The sequence below is a fragment of the Hyaena hyaena genome, unplaced genomic scaffold (genome assembly GCF_003009895.1).
Source record: "Hyaena hyaena isolate Hyena2069 unplaced genomic scaffold, ASM300989v1 scaffold_474, whole genome shotgun sequence".
NCBI classification, from domain to species: domain Eukaryota; kingdom Metazoa; phylum Chordata; class Mammalia; order Carnivora; family Hyaenidae; genus Hyaena; species Hyaena hyaena.
This window is the reverse complement of record NW_024081104.1, coordinates 1,424,426-1,447,456: the sequence shown is the minus strand read 5'-3', so window position 1 is coordinate 1,447,456 and position 23,031 is coordinate 1,424,426. Positions and strand designations below refer to the sequence as shown.

At 43.7% G+C, this 23,031-nt stretch overlaps 1 protein-coding gene across 2 annotated transcripts; it reads left to right on the top strand.

Moving 5' to 3' along the window:
• Positions 1-3,310: 3,310 nt before the first annotated feature.
• ZNF16 (zinc finger protein 16) lies at positions 3,311-22,777 on the top strand. 2 transcript variants are annotated; one of them, XM_039254191.1, is made up of 3 exons: positions 3,311-3,644; positions 6,862-7,066; positions 19,326-22,777. In XM_039254191.1, the coding sequence occupies exons 2-3, from the start codon at positions 6,871-6,873 to the stop codon at positions 21,170-21,172; spliced, it is 2,043 nt and encodes a 680-aa protein (XP_039110122.1). In that variant the 5' UTR covers positions 3,311-3,644; positions 6,862-6,870; the 3' UTR covers positions 21,173-22,777. The 2 variants fall into 2 exon arrangements, with proteins under 2 accessions (XP_039110122.1, XP_039110123.1); XM_039254192.1 differs by lacking the exon at positions 3,311-3,644 and having other exon boundaries at positions 6,873-6,960.
• The last annotated feature ends 254 nt before the right edge of the window (positions 22,778-23,031 follow it).

The following is a 23,031-nucleotide window of genomic DNA, read 5'->3' as shown; positions in this document are numbered from 1 at the left end:
TAGATGTAATGAGGTCCAAGGCCCAGGGAGTGCCTCCCACAGCTGAGTCTAGGTGATAGGGTGCTGTTCCAGTGCTCCCTTCCCTGACAGGAAGAGGAGCTCCAGCATTCCTGCAGAGGTACCCACAGGAGGATTCTGCAGACAGGGCACAGAGATGACTGCTAAGTTTGCTTACACATATGTGAAAACTTTGCATTCAAATAACTACATAGTTTTACTTAATGTTTACTTATTTTGAGAGAGAGCAAGTGAAGTGGGGTGGGCAGAGGGAGAAAGAGACAGAGAATCCAAAGTAGGCCCTGTGATATCAGCACAGAACTAAACATGGGACTTGAACTCACAAACCATGGGTTTGGGCTGAAATCAAAAGTCAGATACTTAACCAACTGAGCTACCCAGGTGCCCCTACACAGTTTTCTTTAAATAACCACATGTCAGACTTACCTTGGACAGTACCAAGCAGAGTTTGAATGCTGCTGTGTGTTTCACATTTTCCTTCTCCACACTCCAGGTTGGGAGTAACTTGCCATTCAGTGATAGAACCTATTGGAGACGCAACTTGTCCAGAGGGACTGGACTGAGCTGTGTTCGGGACTGGACAGGACTTTGGGATTTTCCTCTTGACCAGGGGCTGCATCCTGGTGCAGCAGGTGACCACATGGAAAGACTGTGGCAGAAGCAGCTCATTATCCCTATGATCTGTTCTCCTTTCCTCCCAAACCAGTGGGCAGAACGTCCTCAGGGGAGGCACTTGTGTCGCTGATCACTGCCTAGGGAACTTGCTATAAAATTTGTGATCTTACGTAAGAGAAAAATATTTGAACTTCAAGTGCTAACACTAGTGTGATCCAGGCTTCTAAGTTCTCCAACCCAGCAGCGTGAAGTAGTATCTCACTGTCATTTATTTGTCTTTCTCCGATGGCTGACCAGCAGAGCATCTCTTTCATCCCAGGATCTCAAAATATTTACTGTGTATTTTTTCTACTAACCTCATTTCTGTTCATATCAGGTCTTTAGTTCATTTAGAGATTAACATTGTGTGTGTTGTTAGGTAGGGATCTGGCCCTGTTTTTCTCCATTGAGTGAGTTCATTTTCTCAGTACTTTCTACTAAAGAGCCCACTCTTTTTCCATTGATTGTGGTGTCACATTTATCATCTATTGAATTTCTACCTCCACAAAAGTCTGATACTGATCTCTCTGCTGTCCTGCTTCTGCTGTCTGTTTTCTTCTGTCACAACTGATAGCACATCCTCCTATTCCCTTTTTAGGTTGCTTTGGCTATTCAATGATTTTTCTTTTTCCACACACATTTTGAGTTTCCTCCTAACCAACTAGAACTTTGACTAGATTGCAGTGAAATTATAGGTTAAATGGGGGGGGGGGATTTACATCTTTGAAATATTAAGTTATCTAACCCAAGAGCAAGAAATACCTTTCTATTGACTAAGATCATCTTCTGTGTCCTATACTAGAGTTTTAAAGTGTTCGCCACAGAGGTCTTGAGTGCTCTTTGTTAATTACCCAATATTTTTATGGGTTCTGTTGCTATCATGGAATACATTTCATTTTTTGTTACATTATCTTGTTGATTACTGATGGTGCAGAGAAATGTATTATTCCTTTTTCTAACTTCTTCAGATACACTCAATATTAATAAAACTTTTATAATCTCTTTTATTTTTTTTAGAAATATTTTTTTAAAATTTTTTTAGTTATTTCTAGGAGAGAGAGAGAGACAGCATGAGCAGGGGAGGGCCAGAGAGAGAGGGAGACACAGACTCTGAAATAGGCTCCAGGCTCTGAGCTGGCAGTCAGCACAGAGCCCGACGCGGGGCTCGAACCCATGAACCGCGAGATCATGACCTAAGCGAAAGTCGGACGCTTAACCGACTAAGCCACCCAGGCTCCCCTATAATCTCTTTTAAAAAAGAGAGAGAGAGTTTTATCTGAGCCCAATTTAGGATGGCTGCCCTGGGCGCACAGTATTCATAAAGATGAGAGTTCTCCAGAATACCTGGGTGGCTCAGTCTGTTAAGTCTTTGACTCTTGGTTTCAGCTCAGGTCATGATCTCATAGTTTTGTGAGTTTGAGCCCCACATTATGCTCCACACCGTCAGTGCAGAGCCAGCTTGGGATTCTCTCTCTTTGAACCTCCACCTTCTCAAAATAAATAAACTTTTTTTAAAAAAAGGGAGAGAGAAACTTTTCTGCCCAACAATAATGAGAGTGCTCCTGGGAAGGAACATTTGGTTCAGGGTTATATAATTTTTTAAAAAAATAAATTAGTTACAAATCATTAGACAGAAATCATTTCAGAAAGTTACAGAGATGATATTAAAGTTTTTAGTATAGGCAGAGCTGTATAACCTTAATCTTCTGGGCCCTGGAAAGGTTTTGGTTTTACTCTTCTCTTTATGTTTGGAATGCTTCCTTTCGGGTTATTTGTAAATGAAGCACATGTATAATGTGTTCCAGGTAGAAACTGAGCTCATGCTTTGAGGTTTTGATGACTATGATGTTAAAATATAGCTTCTCTGAGAGTCCATGCAGGGCCTACAAACATTAAAAGTTGACAATTTCCTTTTTAAAATTTCCGTTATTTTATCAATACATTATATATTTTTCTCTGAAATATTTTCAATTTTATATCTTTTATACTTTATACTGGGTTCCATAGGTTTGAGAATAAAGCGTTATGCTTTTCATTGCTTTATAAATAATCTGTACTTTTCTAGCTACTATCATTTTTGATTAAAAGGGTTATGTAGACAATGTTTATAAATTCCAATACTTAAGGTTTTTAGGTCAACTTTATATTATAGTTTCTAATTTTGATAATCTGTCAAATACATACCTTTAAACATTCCTATTCTTTATGTTTAAGCGTATAATCAATTTCTGTAAATGTTCCACGGACACTCCCACTAAATGTATATTACCTACGTAAGGAATTTGAGTTTTTCCATCTATCTGCCCATTTACTGATTGAGCGATTCCGTTCTCCCACGTGCTCCCTCACGTCTTCATCAAGCTGCAGTCTGTTCGATTCCAGAACTGTGTCTCCAAGTCTCACTACAGCGGTACAGCTCATTCTTCCGCATTTCTAACCGTCGTATTTTCACATTTAGTCGCCACAGCGCGGCTTGCTCGGTTGACTCCGAAGCGGGAAAGCTAGGGAGCTCCACCTCAGCGCCTGGTCAGGAGCCGGACCACCAAGTCGCTCTGGCCTCCGGCCGCCTAGAGAGACAACGTTGGCCCGGAAGTCGGGAGAGGGACTTCCGGGGTTCTTCTCGGGGCCAAGCCGCAGTACTCCGCAGACGCCGTCGCGCGGTGCCGGGAGTGGTCACCCGGAGCGGAGGAGTTCCCTCAGGTGAACCCCCGCGTTTTGGTCCGAGCTCCTGCGTGATCCCGCTGCCCCAGCGGGTGGTGCCGGCCTCCGGTTGTCTAGACTAGGCGTTGTGGGCAGAGGGGCGGGCGGGGCGGCTCGGCCTGGGCGGGGTTGGGGCCTCGGAGGCCCCTCCCCAGAGCGGGTCTGAGGGCAGCCCTCCAGAGGGTGCCCAGGACGGCCGAGCCTAACCCGCCCCGGAGCCTCCCTGCAGGGCTGCGTGGCGAGGCTGCCCTAGGCGACGGGGCAGGTGTGCGGTGAGTGGTGTCTGGCGCGTGGGGTTTGGGGTGTAGGAGGGGCCTCTGGACTTGTGTGCGAACGTCAGAGCTGTGCTGAGCTGCATGAGAAATGAGGTTGTCACTTGGCGCCGGGTGTCCTGTCTGGAGGCCTTGGGTGATGGATTCACTCTTCAGGTGGCGAAGCAGCAGTGAGGAGACAGAGGGATTTACTCCCCCACGCGAGTGGGGCCTAGGGATGAGCCGAGCCCGTCTTGTGGATGCTGCCGTGGGCTGCTTTCTGCTTGTCTTTCCCAGTTGCCTCTGCCAGCACCCTGTTGAGCTCTTAGCGGAGAGAATCTGCTTCCAGGCTTGTTGGCAAATTCGAATCCTTTGAGGTTATTGCACTGAAGTGCCTGTTTCCTTGCTGACTGTCCTGACTCTTGAGGCCCCAATCCTCGCACAGAGACCTTGCATCTCAGAGCCAACAGTGGTTCACGTAATTAGATTTGGTCCACCAAGATAATTCTCTCTGCAAAGTCTCTTTTGCTGTGTAGTGTATCATATCCACAGGCTCCAGGGATTGGGATGTGGACATAGGTGTTGAGGGACATTCTGTTTACCGTAAGTTGGGTTTATGTCCTCCTGGGCAGGATCCCACATATACTGAGGTGAGAAAAAAACAAGATGTAAAATAAGCATAGACTATTCTGGAAGGGTAGAGTAACAACTGGGAAGGGGAACTGAGTGGCTGGCTGAGACTGTTTGACCATTAAGTGCTTTTTTGCCTTTCCATATTTGAGCCATATGACTGTGACAGTGATGATAATTTCAAGAATTTTATTTTACTTTTTAAAGTTTATTTATTTTGAAAGCAAAAGAGAAAGAAAAACAGGGGAAGGCTAGAGAGGAGAGACAGAATCCCAAGCAGGCTCTGCACCATCAGAGCAAACCCCAGTGTGGGGCTCAAACTCAGGAACTGTGAGGTGACAACCTGAGCCTAGATCAAGAGTAGGATGCTTAACCGACTGCACCACCTAGGCACCTCTTCAAGAATTTTAAAATAAAATGAACTGGGACGCCTGGATGGCTCAGTCAGTTAAGCATCTGACTCTTGATTTCAGCTCAGGTCAAGATCTCATGGTCCATGAGTTCAAGCACCATATCAGGCTCCATGCTAACAGTGTGGAGCCTGCTCAGAATTCTCTCTGTCCCTCCCTCTCTCTCTGTCTGCCCCTCCTGCATGCGAACTCTCTTTCTCAAAATAAATAAGCTCTATTTATTAAAAAAAAATTTTTTTTTACTGTTTATTTTTGAGACAGAGAGAAACACAGAGCTTGAGCAGGGGAGGGGCAGAGAGAGAGGGAGATACAGAATCTGAAATAGGCTCTGAGCTGTCAACACAGAGCCCAATGTGGGGTTTGAACCCACAAACCGTGAGATCATGACCTGAGCCCAAGTTGGATGCCCAACTGACTGAGCCACCCAGGTGCCCCAAAATAAATAAACTTTAAAATAAAGTGAACTGAGTGAATATTGCAAATGATCGAGTCTCCCCTTGGGAGAAGGAGAGTGAAGGTTCCTTCCCCTCATGGAAGCAACATCTGCACTGTTCTGCTGCTGCATAGACAAGCAGCTTGAATCAGTGCTCTCCTTGATTTGAATCTTGTCTGTGCCATTCCTCTGAGCACTAGTGTTAGGTTAGTTTTGTCTGTCCTAATATAGAAACGTGGCCGGTGCTTCACCACTCAGGCAGCCAAGGGCCCCGATAGTCTCTATACCAGTGACCCTGCCTCTGAGCTCTGTCCACAGCTTTACCTCATCTTTTCCTACCTCTCTAACTAGGCATTGCCTAGGCCCTCTTCCCTGGGCTTGGTTTAAATGCCTGCCTGCCCCAGGGTGCTGCTGCTTCCTTGCTGCCTCTGCTTCTTGCCAGTCTCAGCCTGTCAAAAACTAATGATTTGGTTGGACCTACACTTGTGGTTCTTATCTGCAACAAAAACCATCAGGAAACTCAAAACGAGGGCCTGTAGATTAGCACACCTGGGGCCACACAGTGAGTTTGCAGGCAATGAAAGAGAGAGGTGCATGGGCCTGAGCTTCTGCTTTTATTATAGTTGAGGGTGGATACCTAGAGTTTCATGGGCTCACTCTTTATTGGCGAATTTAAAACATAAGAGTGGAAATTTAAAGTTCAAGAAGAGAAAAATGACAAGTGACCCAAATGACCAGTTATCAGAATCAACCAAGATTGCTAAAAGGAGGTGGCCAGGCTTTTTATCTAGTCCAGTGGCTGGCAATGCATTTATTCTCCCATAATCATTTTTGAAATTGATGCTTCTTTGCAGTGGATGCCTCATCAGTCAAAGGTTAATTCAGACATTTGCGTTACAAAACAAAACAAAACAACTGTCTGGGCTTATACTACACATTGCCCAGTAGGCAGGCAGTGTCCACAGTGGGCTTCTGCTAGCATTTCCTGATTTGTCTTCTCAATCTCTGAAGGACAGAGGGGTCATTATAATCTACCAATGGCTCAGTGTGAATAAGGGGCCAAGAGGTATTGCCACAAATGAGCAGGCACTGAGCAGAGCATGGTGCAACAAGTGGCAACTGAGCAGAGCATGACACATTTGAAGAGACAGGGCAGTTGGAGCCGTCAGGGAAATCACTAACCTGGACCTATCATGTGTCATTGGGAATATTTTATTTCCTCAAAAGAAGCATTTAGAGCTGGAAATGAGCCCAAACTTGGGAATCTTCACAAGATAAGGGTGTTTATGTCTTCCTTAATCAGAGAAATTGATATAGGTTCAAAAATAAACCCTGGGATACAAACATGAAGAGGGAGATAAGGAGGAGCCTGGGAGGGAGCCACTGGTACAGTGGGAAGACAGGGATACCCATTTTGGATGCTGCCAGGAGGACACAATTCAGATACCATGGTCCTCTGCCATGATTGGATCTGATGGTCTACCTTCAGGACATTGTGTCAGGAATGAGGGGTGGGCCCACAGTGGGTGCAGATTTTATGGTGCTATTCTCTTATCATGGCAGAACCCCTTCTAGGGGTGTTCATGGGACACTGTATGCTCACCTTTCCCTGGGGTCAGCATCTTAACCCTTCCTGAGACCTAGCAGCAGGCCCTCCTCTGGTCTCAGGCTGTAGGAGTAGAAAAAGACACCCCTGCCTGGTGGGAGGATGGATCCCTGGAGCTAGGCCCACTGCAAACTCACCTGTATCCTTGCTGGTCTCCAGGTCCCAGCCATGCCCAGCCTCAGAGCTCGCTCTGAAGAGGCAGAAATGGAGCCCTCAGTTCCTGGACCATCCCCTTGGATCCCTGCAGCCCAGGCATGTGTGAGTGATGCTCCTGCCATGACCCACCCTGGATCTACACTCCGTGATCCCCATTGCTGTGACTACACTGAGCCAGGAACCACCCCCTCTCACCTTCAGCAGCCAGGTACTGGGAGCAAGTTCTGCACTGGTGCCCTCATTCTAAAGGCACTTTATCCATGTCACCCTGTGCTTACCCCCAGAAGGCAACCATATCATCATTAGGGATAGGGTGCCTCATGGACTTGAGGGCGAAGGCTAGAGATCAGAACGAAATTTGACTTCCTCCCCAGGCTGTCTTGGTGCCAGAGCAGGACACCGTGTTTTCCCCACCTGACATAGAAGAGTGTGATATGATGGTCACCAGCTGAGCCCTCCCAGCCCAACTACCAGGCTGGTATTGATTGCCTGCATTCAAGGTACTGCCCTAATTCAGGCTTTGGACCTGCTCCCTTTGGCTATATTCACACTGCCTAGCCACCCTGATCCACTTCAGAACACTACTAGAGAGTCCTTTTCCAAAGAGCCTTCAACTAGCTTGAACCTCTCAGCAGTGATTAGAATGGTTACTAGTGCTAACTTTCCTTACTGGGATCTGATGGTGGCTATGTTACAAGAGACACTCTTAACTACATGAGACCTATGGTTTATTCTCAAGACACCTGGGCAATGTACAGACGGCCAGGGAAGGTTGGGCTAATGGCAGTGTTGGTTGACAAACCTTGGGAACTTCCTGGGTATAACTTAAACTGGCCCCTGTACATGGCAGGGAAGGAGAGGCTGAATAACAAAGCAGGCCACCGAGGTTGGTAGGTGGCAGTTTAGTAAGCAAGGAAACTTATTTAAGAAGCTTGTCTTGGGTGGCTGCAATCCAAGTAAATCCCAGCACCTGCCTGCCAAATGTTAAAAGTTGATAATAGTGGCCTTAACTGGGTTTAGTCATAAATACTATCCAGATGGTCTTAGCACCATATCACTGTCTGAAGGCTCTGTCTTTGGGGCAGCTTCTGGGAGCAGGGAAGGCCAGCAGAATGTACATCTAAAGACAAGTGAGAGGATGAGGAGCCTCCAGTTGCCTGGATCCAGTTCAGTAGTCAACCAGCGGTCGCATCCTCTCAATGACCTCCCCCAACAAACCCAGGTGGTACAAGGCAGTCCTGGGTGTATTGGAGCAAGAGAGTGTTAGGAGATGAGAGACATGATGAGGTACCAAGAAGTAGAAGTACCCCTGAGAGACAGGCCTGCTGATTGCCCCACGCAGAGGCAGAATGCTCCATTAAAAAAGAGCAGATGGATGGTAACTTATGTTTTAAATTTTTTTAATGTTTTTATTTTTGAGAGAGAGACAGTGTGAGCAGGGTAGGGGAAGAGAGGGAGACTAAGAAAGAATCTGAAGCAGACTCCAGACTCTGAGCTGTCAGCACAGAGCCGGACGTGGAGCTCAAATTCACGAACTGTAAGATCATGGCCTGAGCCAAAGTCAACGCTTAACCAACTGAGCCACCCGGGCGCCTCAGTAACTCATGTTTTAAAAGCCACTGTAGTGGGGGGTGCCAGGGTGGCTTAGTTGGTTAAGTGTCTGCTCTTGGTTTTGGCTCAGGTAATGATCTCATGGTTCATGGGATGGAGCTCCATGTCAGGCTCTGTGCTGACAGCATGGAGCCTGCTTGGGATTCTCTCTTCCTCTTTCACTACAACTCCCCCACTCACTCACTCTAAATAAACAAACAAAACATTTAAAAACGTAAAAAAACTACTGTGGAACAAAATGATGGAGTAGGTGGCTCCAAATATCCAGTCCTCCACAAAAACAAGCAGAAACTGTCAGGACCAACTTTGTGAGGAATCTAGAAAACAGGTTTACAGCAACCAAGTGAATGCTAAATCAAGAAAAAGGCAACTTAAAAATGATAGGAAAGCTTTGTGGTGTTTTTACTTGCTCATGTCCCCAAACACCCCTGGCACAGTAGTAGTCCTGAAGTGAGCAGCTTGTGTTCCCAGTGCGGGATCATGGTCCCTGACTCCAAAGGAAGCAGAGAAGACCAATTCAGAAATTATTCTGTTTGTCCCAGCCTGTATGGGGTTGGATAAAATATTGATGCAAAGCGCTTGTCTCTGTTTTGCCTAACTCAGAACTTACTCAGGGCAGAAAAGCAGTGGGTTCAAAAACATTCTAAGGGGAACTAAAGCCCTCCAACCACCTAGGACATCGCTTAACAGTACAGTCAACCACTTCAAGCCTAGGAAGGAAAGCTGGGGGAAATGAGGACTTTCAAAAGCACCCTTGTATATAAGGGAATTTAGAAAACCACATACATGCCCAGAACAGGAAACGTGCTCTGAAAAGACTTCTGAATCCTAGCTTCACCCCTGGATCATCTCTAAGTTCAGTAAAAACAGAAATCTAACATAGTTATGTATAGTGTTAAAATGGTACCCCAGCACAAAGACCGGGAGACCTGTATTACTTTTCTTTTACTGTTAGCATTCAAGGAACTCTCTGTCAAAAGACTAGCTGAACATAAGCTAAAGAAACAGAGGCTGAGCTCAGTGACCATACATGACAGACTTGTTTTAGTTTACAAAACTTGTTTGAAAAGTCACTAGATGAACAGATAATTGTAGCCTTCAACAATCAGAAACAGCAAACCCTGAAGGAGGGAGAGACTGATTTACAGGTTATCACAATAAATATTCAAGTGTCTAGCTTTCTTTATAAAAAAATTTCAAAGAATACAGAGAAAAAGGAAAACACTGCTAGCCCCTTCAAAGGAAAAATAATTAATTGGCAGAAAGTGTCCCTGAAAAAGCACAATACTTGACAGACTGTAAACCAACTATCTTTAATGTGCTCACATAACTAAGAGAAACCAGGAAAACAGTGTGCAAATAAAACATCTAGAAGTTTTAGATTTACATAATTATAAATATACAATATATATTTATATAATTCTAAAATGGAACAGAACAGAAATTCTAGAGTTGAAAGGTGCAGTAACTGAAATGAATTCACTAGAGGGTTTCAACAGCAGATTTGAGCAAACCTGAAGAATCAGCAAACTGAAGGTGGAGCCATTGAAATTACTGAGTCTGAGGAACAGAAAGAATAAAGATTGCGTGAAAGTGAACATGGCCTAACAGACCTATGGGATACCATCAGTCGAACCAACATACACATTATGGAAAAGAGAGAGAAAGAATATATGAAGAACCAGTGGCCCAAATGTCTTAAATTTGATGAAATACATACATATGTATATTCAAAAAGTTTAACAAACTCCAACTAGGATAAATTCTAGGAGATTCACACCAAGACTCACTATAATTATATTGTCAAAAGACAGAATCCTGAGAACAACAAATGAAGTGACCCATCTCCCATAAAGGATCCTGAATAAGATTAGTAGCCAATTTCTCATCAGAGACCATGGAGGTTGGAAGGCAGTGGGATGACCTATTTAAAGTGCTGAGAGAGAGAAAAAACTGTCAACCAAGAATTCTATATCTGGCAAACTTACCCTTCTAATTGATATTCCCAGATATTTTCAGATATGAGCTGTTTGTTACCATTAGACCTGCCCTATAAGAAATGGTAAAGGAGGTCCTACAGATTAAGATGAGGGGACACTGGGTAGGGACTAAAAGCCATATAAACAAATAAAAATCTCTGGTAAACATAACTATATAGGTAATTATAAAAAACTAGTATTATTATATTTTTTAGTTTATAACTCTACTTTTATTTCCTAAATGATTTAAAAGACAAATTTGTAAAAATAATTATGAATCTTTGTTATTAAACACATAACATGTAAAGATACATATCTGACAACATGAAAGTAGGGAACAGAAGTGTAGAAGAGCAGAGATTTTGTATGCTGATGTGGCTAAGTTGATATCACTTCAAACTTGATGGTTATATTCTGGGGATCTTATGTACAGCATGATGACTATAATTAACTGTATTCTTTATTTGAAAATTGCTAGGAGAATACACCTTAAAAGTTCTTACCACAATAAAAGGGGTTTCCTGGCTGGCTCAGTCAGTAGAACATTTGACTCTTCATCCTGGAGTCTTAAGTTCAAGCTTGCCCCACATTGGGTGTAGAGATTACTTTAAAAAAAAAAAAAAGATAATTGTGTAAAGTGATAGATGTGTTAACTAACTTTATGATGGTAATCATTTTACAGTGTACATGTATCAGTGTACAGATAATCACATTGTACACCTTAAACTTACACGATGATGTATGTCAATTATATTTCAGTAAAGCTCAGGGAATAAAAACTAAACCAGCTGGGATGGGAGAACCACACAACATTGTTTTAGGATGTTAGGATGTTAATTGTCCCCATTGTACAATCCCCACTGTACCACTAAGGAAATATCTCTAAAATATACGTAAAAGGAAGAAAGAAGAAAATTAAGATGGTACACTACCAAAAATAAAACAAAAGAAGACAATAATAGAGGAAACAAGGAACAAGATACCAAAAACAAATAGCAAAATGAAGTACATCCTTCCTTATCAATAATTACCTTAATTATAAATGGTATAAGCTCTCCAAAGGCTGATATTAACACAGTGGATGAAAAAGCGTAATCCAACTGTATACTGTCTACAAGAGGCGTACTTTAGATCCAAACACACAAAGAAGTTTAATGGGAAAGGTGAAAAAAAGATACTATGTACAAATAAATAGTAACCAAAAGAGAGCTATACTATAATACCACACAAAATAAACTAAGTTAAAAACTGTGAGAGAAAAAAAGGATATTATGTTTGGATAAAAGAATCAATTCATCGGGGTGCCTGGGTGGCTTAGTCGGTTAAGCGTCCGACTTTCCCTTAGGTCATGATCTCGCGGTTCGTGGGTTCGGGCCCCGCATCGGGCTCTGTGCTGACTGCCGGCTCAGAGCCTGGAGCCTGTTTCAGTCTGTGACTCCCTCTCTCTCTGACCCTCCCCTGTTCACGCTGTCTCTCTCTCTCTCCTAGAAATAAATAAAACATTTAAAAAAAAATTTAAAAAAAAAGAATTCATCAAGAGGATATGTTACAAATTTCTGCATGCATACAGAGAACCCCCAAATATATGAAGCAAACGTACATTTGAAGGGAGAAATAGATAGTTCTACATAAGAGTTGGAGACTTTAGTACCTCATTTCCAAAAGTGGATAGAACATCTAGACACAAGGTCAGTAATGAAATAGAACTTGAACAACACAGTAAACCAATTAGACCTAATAGACATGTATATACACACCACCCAAAGGAGCACATGTTCTTCTTAAGTGACATTCTCCAACATAGATCATATATGTAAGGCCGCAAAATAAATTTCAATAAATTGATAACAGTTGAAGTCATGTAAAGTATTATCTCCAGTCAATAACAGCAGGAAAATTGGAAAATTTACAAATCTGAAGACATAAAACAACATACTCGTAACCAGTGGGTCAAAGAAGAAATCAAAGGAAATTAGAAAACACCTGCAGACAAATGAAAACTTATGGTATACAAGGAAAGTGGTGCCAAAGGGGAAATTTATAGCAGTAACCTAGCTTTATATCTTAAGGAACTCCAAAAAAAAAAAAAAAAAAAAGGAAACTAAATCCACTAACATAAAGAAGGAAATAATAAACATTAGAGGAGAGATAAATGAAATAGAAAGTAGAAAACCGTAGAGATTCAACAAAATCAAAAGTTGGGTTTTTTAAAAAGATTAAAATAGACAAACCTCTGATACAAACATTTAAAAATTCTGAAATTGACATTATTACCAATCTTATAAAACAGGAGTATAAGAGAAGACTGTTAACAGTTGTACACCAATAAATTATATAACCTAGATGAAAGAAATTCCTGAAAACAAAAACAAAAAAATTACCAAAGTGACTCAAGAATAAAGTATTATACCCCATGACCAAGTGGAATGTAACCCAGAAATACAAAGGTAGTTTAACATGGGGCACCTGGGTGGCTCAGTCAGTTAAGCATCTCTTTTTTTTTTTTTTAATATTTTTATTTATTTCTAGGAGAGAGAGAGAGAGACAGCGTGAACAAGGGAGGGTCAGAGAGAGAGGGAGATACAGACTCTGAAATAGGCTCCAGGCTCTGAGCTGGCAGTCAGCACAGAGCCCGACGCGGGGCTCGAACCCACGAACTGCGAGATCATGACCTAAGCGAAAGTCAGACGCTTAACTGACTAAGCCACCCAGGCGCCCCAAGCATCTAACTCCTGATTTTGGCTTAGGTCAAGATCTCAGTGGTTTGTGGAATTGAGCCCTGTGCAAGACTCCACGCTCACAGCACAAAGCCTGCTTGGGATTCTCACCCTCTCTCTCTACACCTCCCCTGCTCTCTCTCTCTCTCAAAAATAAATAAATGAACATTTAAAAAAAAAATTTAAAGGTAGTTTAACATAACAAAACCAATGTCACCACATTAATAGAATGAAGGAGAAAAAGTAATCATCTCAGTCGATGCAGAAAAAGTATTTGACAAAATCAAACACCCTTTGTGATTAAAAAAAAAAAAAAAGAAAACTCAATACAGGGGAACCTCCTCAACATGTTAAAGGGCATTCATGAAGAACCCACAGCTAGCATCATTTAAATAGCATCAAACAAAAACCAATACCTACAAATAAATTTAACCAAGGAAGTGAAAGACTTGTGTGTTGAGAATTACAAAGCCTTGATAAAAGAAATTAACAGATAATAATTAGAGAGACATCAAGTCCATGAATTGGACTTCATAGTGTTAAAATGTGCATGCTATCCAGAACAATCTACAAATTCAGTACAAACCCTATCAAAATTCCAATGCCTTTTTTGCAGTAATTGAATAGTCCTCAAATTCAGATAGAATTACAAAAGGCTGTATACAGTCAAAAAAAAGCTCGGGGCGCCTGGGTGGCTTAGTCGGTTAAGCGTCCGACTTTTGCTTAGGTCATGATCTCGCGGTTCATGGGTTCGAGCCCCGCGTCGGGCTCTGTGCTGACTACCAGCTCAGAGCCTGGAGCCTGTTTCAGTCTGTGACTCCCTCTCTCTCTGACCCTCCCCTGCTCACGCTCTCTCTCTCTCTCCCCCCTAGAAATAAATAAAAAACATTAAAAAAAAAAAAAAACTTGAGAAGGGAGAACAAAGTGAGAGAACTCGTACTTAACTAGTTTCAAAAATTACTACAAACCTGCACTAATCAAAACAATTTGGTATTGACATAAGGCTAGACGTACAGATCAATGGAATAGAACGGAGAGTCTAGAAATAAACCTAGACATCTGTGGCAAATTGATTTTCAGCATGGATGCCAAGACCATTCAGTGAGAAAAGAGAACACTTCAACAAATGATGCTGGGATAAGTGGATATCCACATGCAAAACAATAAATTGGGACCCCTACTTTATACCATATACAAAAATTGACTTAAAATGGCCCAACGACCTAAATAGAAGTACTAAAGTCATAAGACTCTTAGAAGAAAACAGGTGTAGATTTTCATAACCTTGGATTTAGCAATAGACTCTTAAATATGACCCCAAAGCATGAGCAGTGAGAAAAAAAAGATGGGTAAGTTGGACTTTATCACAATTAAAAACTTTTGGGTATCAAAGGACATTATTGGGGGGCCAGGGTGACTCAGTTGATTGAGCATCTGACTCTTAATTTCAGATCAGGCCATGATCCCAGGGTCATGGGATCAGCATGGGGCTTGCTTAAGATGCTCTATCTTCCTGTCTCCCCCACTCATGCACCCTCTCTCTCTAAAGTAAAAACAAACAAACAAAGGACATTATCAAGAAAGTAAAAAGACATCCTACAGAACAGGAGGAAATTCTTTGCAAATTGTATTTCTGGTAAGAGTCTAGTATCCAGAATATATAAAGAACTACAACTCAGGGTGGCTGGGTGGCTCAGTCAGTTAAGCATCTGAGTCTTCATTTTGGTTCAGGTCATGATCTCATGATTTCTGACATTGAGCCCCACGTTGGGCTCGGTGCTGATGGCATGGAGCCTACTTGGGATTCTCAGTCTCTCCTCTCTGGCTGGCTGGCTGGCTGGCTGGCTCTCGGTCTCTCTCTCTCTGAATAAACATTTTAAAAATAATAAAGTCCTAAAATGGTATTTAAAAAATTCTTACAACTCAATAAAATTGACAGCCCAATTTTAAAATGGTCAAAGAACTTGAATAAACACTTCTCAAAAGAAAACATGCAAATGGCCAACAGGCACATGAAAAGATGCTCAAATTTATTCAGTCACTTAAGAAATGCAAATCAAAACCACAGCAAGATTACCACTTCATACCCACTAGGGTTGTTTTAATAATTAAATATGTAACAAGTGTTTTCCGGGGTGCAGAGAAATTGGAACTATAATACTTTGCCAGTAGGAGCGTAAAGTGGTGCAGCCACTACGGAATAAAATTTGGCAGTTGCTCAAAAGTTTAAAGTATTATCATATGACCCAGAAATGCTAGATACATACCCAAAGAATTGAAGACAGGTACTCAAACACATGTACATCATATTCATTCAGGCACTATTCACAATAGTCCGAAGAAGCAAACAGTCCTCATGTCCATCAATGGATGAATGGATAAGCAAAATGTAGTATATCCATACAATGGAATATTATTCAGCCAAAAAAACCAAAAAACAAAAACAAAAAAACAAATGAAGCACTGCTACATGCTACTGTGTGGATGAACTTCCAGAAAATATTAGACTAACTGAAAGAATCCAGACATAAAAAGTTACATGTGATAGGATTCCATTCATATGATATATCAGGAATTGATAAATGCATAGAGATAAAATGCAGATTTATGGTTGCTAGGAGTTGGGAGGGGACATAAGATAAACTGTAATGAGTAAGAGGCTTTACTTTGGAGTGATGGAAGTGGTTGGTGATGGAGGTGGTGATTGCACAACATTGTAAGTGTACTAAGTGCCACTGAAATGTTCATTTAAAACAATTTAATTTTTGTAAATTTCACCTCAATAAATGAAGTAAAGTGAAATGAAAAGCTGCCAGGAGATGGAAGATTAGTGGAGCCCTAACCTGAGTATGTGATGCCACTTGGAATCTATATGGTAGGTGTGGGTGAGGTGCTAGGTGAGGTCACTGCTGTGCCACCACCAGCAGCCAGTGCACCACAGGCATGTGTGGTAGTCACATGAGCATGGCTTTGACTTGGGTACTTACCTAAGCTGGTTTACACAAACCTGAAAGCCACCTATCATAAAGATCTTTAAAGAGTGTTTTCTTTCAGGAAATACTAACAAGTTTCTTGTGTTCTAGAAGTGCTCAGAATCCTCACCCTTTTCTCTAGTGGAGATCAGTCATGGGAGATCAGTGCAAACAGCTGCATTTGGCTTCAAATCTCTTTCTTTACCCTTAAACCCAACTTTTATTCTATTTCTGTTTCTCTCAGAAAGAGACAGAGAGAGAGATTTTCTTAAGGGAAACCACATTTTTTATTTTATATTTCCTTTCAAAAGAGGAACTTCTATCATCGTTTTCAACAGTTCTTAAGTTGCAGAGAAAAATTAAGTTAGATTTACTATCCGAAGTAACATCTCACCATCCTCACCCATAGGACCCAGATTTATCTCTTGTCCCAAGAAAAGACTTCCAGGTCAACAATGCCTTGGGCCTGAAAACCAGTCCTCATGGCCACCATCTCCTGAGCCACATCAGTGATCTTAGTGTCAACAAACTATGACCCCACAGGCCAGGGCCAGCTAGCCAGTGGTGCAGTTTTGTTTTGTTTTTATTTATTTTTTTAAATATATTTTTTTAATGTTTTATTTATTTCTAGGAGAGAGAGAGAGAGACAGCGTGAGCAGGGGAGGGTCAGAGAGAGAGGGAGTCACAGACTGAAACAGGCTCCAGGCTCTGAGCCGGCAGTCAGCACAGAGCCCGACGCGGGGCCCGAACCCACGAACCGCGAGATCATGACCTAAGCGAAAGTCGGACGCTTAACCGACTAAGCCACCCAGGCGCCGCTTGTTTTGTTTTTAATGGCCTGCAAGCAAATAATGGTTTTGAGGTTCTTTTCAGGGTTGTAACACAGCAGACCATACGACCAGGACCATACAGCCACAAAGCCTAAAATGGGTACCCTCCAACCATTTATGAAAAAGGTTCATTGACTCCTGTATGTCGTCCCCTTCTGGTCCCTCCACATACAGCCAGAGGAGGGTGGGAGGCTCCCTAGGTCAGTCACTGGGGGGATAGCGAGCCTTAGGCCATTCTGTCCAGACCTTTGTTTCCCATAGCAGCCTCTCTGTCTGTCCCTGCAGTCCTCACTGAGCCCTCCTCCCATTACTCCCAGGGGCCCATCATCATAGGGGCATTTCCTAAACACCCCAGAGCCAGGGCTCTTGACCTGAGGGGCCCTGAGGCTCATGGAAGAACATAGTCAGCCTGTGTGCAGCATGTGATGAAGGGTCTTTCTGAGGGTCAGTAGAAGGGTAAAGGACGGCACCCATGTATTGTGCCAGCCATGTTGCTGAGTTCCATAGGAGAGAGTCTGGGACAGATTCCATGCAAGGGTCAAGGAGTATGTAGGGGCTTCCAGCTGGGAATGCCACCACACAGTGTTTCTGGAGCATGAACTGTCACTACCAGATATGTGGGTATGGTGGGCAGACAAGGTGATTGTGTGGCCAGGCCAAATCTGCATTGAGATCACTCTGGTGGCTCCAGAGGGAACAGAAGCATCCAGATGAGGCAAGGACACAATGCTGTTGTGTTAGATTCTAGAACTTGCAGGTGGGGAAAGGCAGTGTCAGCCTGAACTGAGGGGCAGGTCAGAGGGCAATGAGCACAAGGAAGCAGGGTGGGGGTGTCCTTCACCCACATACTCAGTACAACTGACTGTGGCTAGACAAAAGAGTTGTCCCAGTCCCAGGACATAGAGCCTAGTCAGGGAGCAATCAGGGCTGTACAGGAAACAGCAGAAAGGGGCAATGGTCAAAGATCTGTCCAGTGAGGTGTGTTTGAGCAGAGACCAGGCAGGAGTAAAGGAAGGAGCATGAGGACTATCTGGGGAGAAAGTTCCAAGTGGGGTCAAGCACAAGGGAACAAGAGCAGAGGTGAGGATGAATGCAGGAAGGGTCTGGGAGGATATTGAAGTGCTCTTATGTAACTAGTACATAAGTTACATAACTTATGCTCTTATGTAACTAGTACATAAGTTACATAACTCCTGGGCAGGAGGGGAAGGTGGGAGGGCAGGTAAACTACTACACATCCAGGCAGGAAAAATTGCAACAGAGTGGTCTGGGCATCTTCATTTGAATGAGACAGAGACTTAAGATCTTTGAGTGAGAAATCCAGGGGAGTGAAGGTTTCCTTGTTACTTCAGGTGTGAAGGGAGAAGAGGGAGAGGTGCCAGAACCATTTTTTCCCTTAATGTTTCTTTATTTTGAGAGAGAGCAAGTGACAGAGTGGCAGAGAGAATCTGGGGTTGTGGGGAGAGAGAATCCTGAGCAGGCTCCAAGCTGTCAGCACAAAGACTGATTCAGGGCTCGAACTCATGAACTGTGAGATCATTACCTGGGCTGAAGTCAAGAGTCGGATGCTTAACCAACTGAGCCACCCAGGCAGAGCCTTTCTTTTGTGGCGAGGAACCTTGTGCACATTTCTGCCTTCAGAAAGGTGGACACAGCAGCTTAAAACATTGTACCAGGACACAAAATTGTCCAGCTAACACCACTTAGAATTATAGTTTTTAGGGGGTAAGGGTTGCTTTGGTAGGACAGGGCTCAGTCTCTGAAGACCTCTCTGTTGAACGGGACAGAATCTGATATTTTAGGCAAATCCCCGCTGCATTTCTCAGCCTACTATGCAAACAGAACCACCCTTCTTCTCTGAAGGGAACAAGTCCCTCTGCACCTGCCAGCAGAGAGCTTACCTCTCTGTACCGGTGACTCCTGAAGCAAAGCCTATATGGCATTAGTTGGTGCTAAGGAAACAAATACTGGCCCAAGAAGTATTGTGGGAAAGAAAAAAAAAACGGTAGAATGTTTAACAGTATAGCATAAGGCATGTAATGATGGGAATGATGAGTGCCTGCATTTGAGGGACTGACAAGACTTGCTGATGACCTGCTGTGGGAGAGAGGTAAGGCAGGTGAGGGGCACCTAGGATTTTGGCCTGAACCAGTAGGTGATTTCGTGAGATATGGGTCAGGGGAGTCAGGGTCAGTCTTGTAGGTTGAAGGCCCTGCAGCCTGGTCTCCTCATAGCCATCCCAGCCCCCTCCCTGGCTCCCTTGAGAGATCTAGGACTGCCACCCCTAGTGGGTCCCACATTCCCAGACGTGTCATCTGTATTTTCCTGTTTCCTTCAAAGTGACATTTGTTATTTCAGATTGGGACACCAGGACTAAGGACACGGAGTCTCTTCAGAAGAGAGAAGTTTCCGAGGATTTGGAATCACAGGCAGAAGTATCAGAAAACTATACCAGTGATTTTTCCCAGGTTTCTGAGCTTAGAGAACTCTGTGATGATGTACTGGAGAGAGATTGGGGAGCCCCTGACAGTGAGAGACGGGTGCACTCCCACTACCAGGAGCAGGGCTTCACACCGGTGGAAGTGCTCCTTAGCAGCACCTTAGAGAAGGAGCTGGGCTGTGATGACTTTGTGAGAAGCTTCAGTCTGAACCCAAACCCAGTGGCGTCTCAGGGAATTCCTACAGAAGAGAGGCCACATATGTATGACATGTGTGGCCACAGCTTCCAACACAATGCAGAGTTAACTACCCATGAAGGGCTTCACATAGCTGAAAGCCCACTCATATGTAATGATTGTGGGAAAACCTTCAGAGGAAACCCTGATCTTATTCAGCATCAGATAATCCATACTAGACAAAAGTCCTTCATATGCAATGAATGTGGAAAATCCTTCAGTCAGAGCTCATTTCTTAAAAGTCATCAGAGGTCTCATGTGAGTGAAAAGCCCTATCAATGCAGTGAGTGCAGGAAAACCTTCAGTGTGCAGTCAAACCTCATTAGGCATCAGATTAACCACAGCAGTGAGAAGCCTTATGTATGCAATGAATGTGGAAAAGCTTTCAGCCAGAACTCAAGCCTTAAAAAGCACCAGAAGTCTCACATGAGTGAGAAGCCCTATGAATGCAGTGAATGTGGGAAGGCATTTAGGCGAAGCTCAAACCTCATCCAACATCAAAGAATTCATTCTGGAGAGAAGCCGTATGTGTGCAACGAATGTGGGAAGGCCTTTAGGCGGAGCTCAAATCTCATTAAACACCACAGGATCCATACAGGTGAGAAACCTTTCCAGTGTAATGAGTGTGGGAAAGCATTCAGCCAGAGCTCACACCTAAGAAAGCATCAGAGAGTTCACACTGGAGAGAGACCTTACGAGTGTAATGAGTGTGGCAAACCATTCAGCCGGGTCTCCAACCTCATTAAGCATCACAGGGTTCACACTGGAGAGAAACCCTATAAGTGCAGTGACTGCGGGAAGGCCTTCAGTCAGAGTTCAAGCCTCATTCAGCATCGAAGAATTCACACTGGAGAAAAACCTCATGTGTGTAATGTGTGTGGAAAAGCCTTTAGCTACAGCTCAGTGCTCAGAAAGCATCAAATAATCCACACAGGAGAGAAGCCATATGAATGTAGCATCTGTGGCAAGGCCTTCAGCCACAGCTCAGCCCTCATTCAGCATCAGGGTGTGCACACGGGTGACAAGCCCTATGAGTGTCGGGAATGTGGAAAAACATTTGGTCGGAGCTCAAACCTTATCCTTCACCAGCGTGTTCACACTGGGGAGAAACCCTATGAATGTACCGAATGTGGAAAAACCTTCAGCCAGAGTTCAACTCTCATTCAGCATCAGAGAATCCATAATGGATTGAAACCCCATGAATGTAACCAGTGTGGTAAAGCCTTCAACCGAAGCTCAAACCTTATTCACCACCAGAAAGTTCACACTGGAGAGAAGCCATACACATGTGTCGAATGTGGTAAGGGCTTCAGCCAGAGTTCACACCTTATTCAACATCAGATAATCCACACTGGTGAAAGGCCATATAAGTGCAGTGAGTGTGGGAAAGCCTTCAGTCAACGTTCGGTCCTTATCCAGCACCAGAGGATCCACACCGGTGTGAAACCTTACGACTGCTCTGCTTGTGGGAAAGCCTTCAGCCAGCGGTCCAAGTTGGTCAAACATCAGCTGATCCATGCTAGGGAGTGAAACAGAGCTCCATTCCCGACTCCTCTGGCCACGTCCCAGCCTCACCCACTTCCCAGACTTGAAGCCAGGCTCACTTGCTGCCCTATAACCCTATATCCCACTGTCCACAAAGCCCTGACCCTCCTTCTCCTGTCATCACTCCTGCCTTGTGTGATCTCTTGTTTCTTGTTTGCCTTGTGTGTACATTTTGTTATCAGACTGCCACATTTATTAGGAGGAAAAAGATGATTGAAGCTACATACTCATGAATAGAGTTTATTACTATAATCAAACAGAACCAAAAAAGTAAGCTGACATTTGATTCAAAATAATGACAGTAATTCTTGTATTTGGTAGTCATAAAGAGTGGGTTCTTTGTCTGTGGTTATAATTGATATTCTGTTTACATAAATCAGGTCAAGAGTTTTTCAGTTCAGATTACAGTCAACCTTCCCAGAAGTGGTGTGTAGTCATTACCACCTTTTTTTTTTTTACCTTTCCATACAGTCACTGGATGCAGGAACCCTTCTGCTCCCTTGCCCTTGTGCCTGAGTCTGAGGTCATGCTTTCTTCTTACAGTCCCACTCAGGGCTGGTGCACAATTACACATGCAGGTGATTCCCAACCTCCCAGTTCTGTGCCTTGTGGTCCTGGCTGTTTGCCCCACAGAGGCCTGCCCTCCTCATGTCCCTCCTGTTCTCCCCACAAGTTTCCAAGTTCAGTTTTCTCCCAAGCCCACTCATCACCATTTATAGAGGACCTGTGAGTGCTCCCAGTAGGTGGGAATTGGCCTCTCAGTTTCCCAGAGCTGTGCCCTTTACTGTGAGCAGGGGGAGTTGGCCCAGAAGCAACACATCTGCCATGAGAAAGGCCCCTGGATGCCAGCCAGCAGGTCTCAACTTGGAGTATCCTCGAATGGGTGGATGGAGAAGCCCTTCCTGCACTGTCCAGGAGGAAAGGCATTAATGGACAGATGTAATCAGGCTTGCAGTTAAGGTAGGAAGGTAAGGCCTTGGCTTCTGTGCTTTCAAAGTAGAGGCAAAGTCATCAGTTGCAAATGAGGAGAGAGAGGTTTGAAGAGGGAAGTATGTGAGTTGGTTCAAGGGTGCACAGGTCGTTTCCATGGTCTTGGGCTACAGTGGACTGCCTATCCCTCTCTCAGAGGTCATCAGGGTAGCCCATCACTGCTCACTCCCTCTCCTCCACTTCAGCCCCAATTTCCTAAGGCAATGCGCTAGATGACAAACTGCCACATTTGCAGTCTTGGGGACAGCCTTGATCTGTTATCCTTCAACTCACTTGCTCATTTTTCACCCCATGGAGACCTCCATCTGTTAACCCTCATGCTTTCTCACTGTCAGGCAATCCTTTCTGGCTTCACATTCCCCTTTGTCCAGCCTAGGTTCCATCTCCCTCCCCCTCCCCTGTGAATACTTACGGGATACTTACTACATTTATAGGGACACAGCAAGAAACAACCCTGCCCTTGAGGTCAGTGGATAGAGAAAAATGACCTAATGAGGGTCATGACTACTATGAGGTGAAAGGAAAACAGGAATAAGGTCTGGGTGTTTTGATGGATTCTGTTTTAAATGGGGGCTGTCAGAGCAGGCCTTGCCAAAATGTCCTTTGAGTGACAACTTGAAGCAAATGAGAAAACGATCAGTGAAGATGGGGGGAGGGGGGAGGGTGACAACAAGAATAGCTGGTTTTATTGGGAAGCCAGAGCTGGGGTATTAAGAATGTGCAGATTATGACCTGCTGAGGTAGGAAGCACAACCCACCCATACAGGTTGGCAGGTAACCATCATCCAAGCTCCCACTTTGGGAAAGTAAAACCCCAGAGTCTTTTTTTTTTTTTTTTAATGTTTTTACTTCTC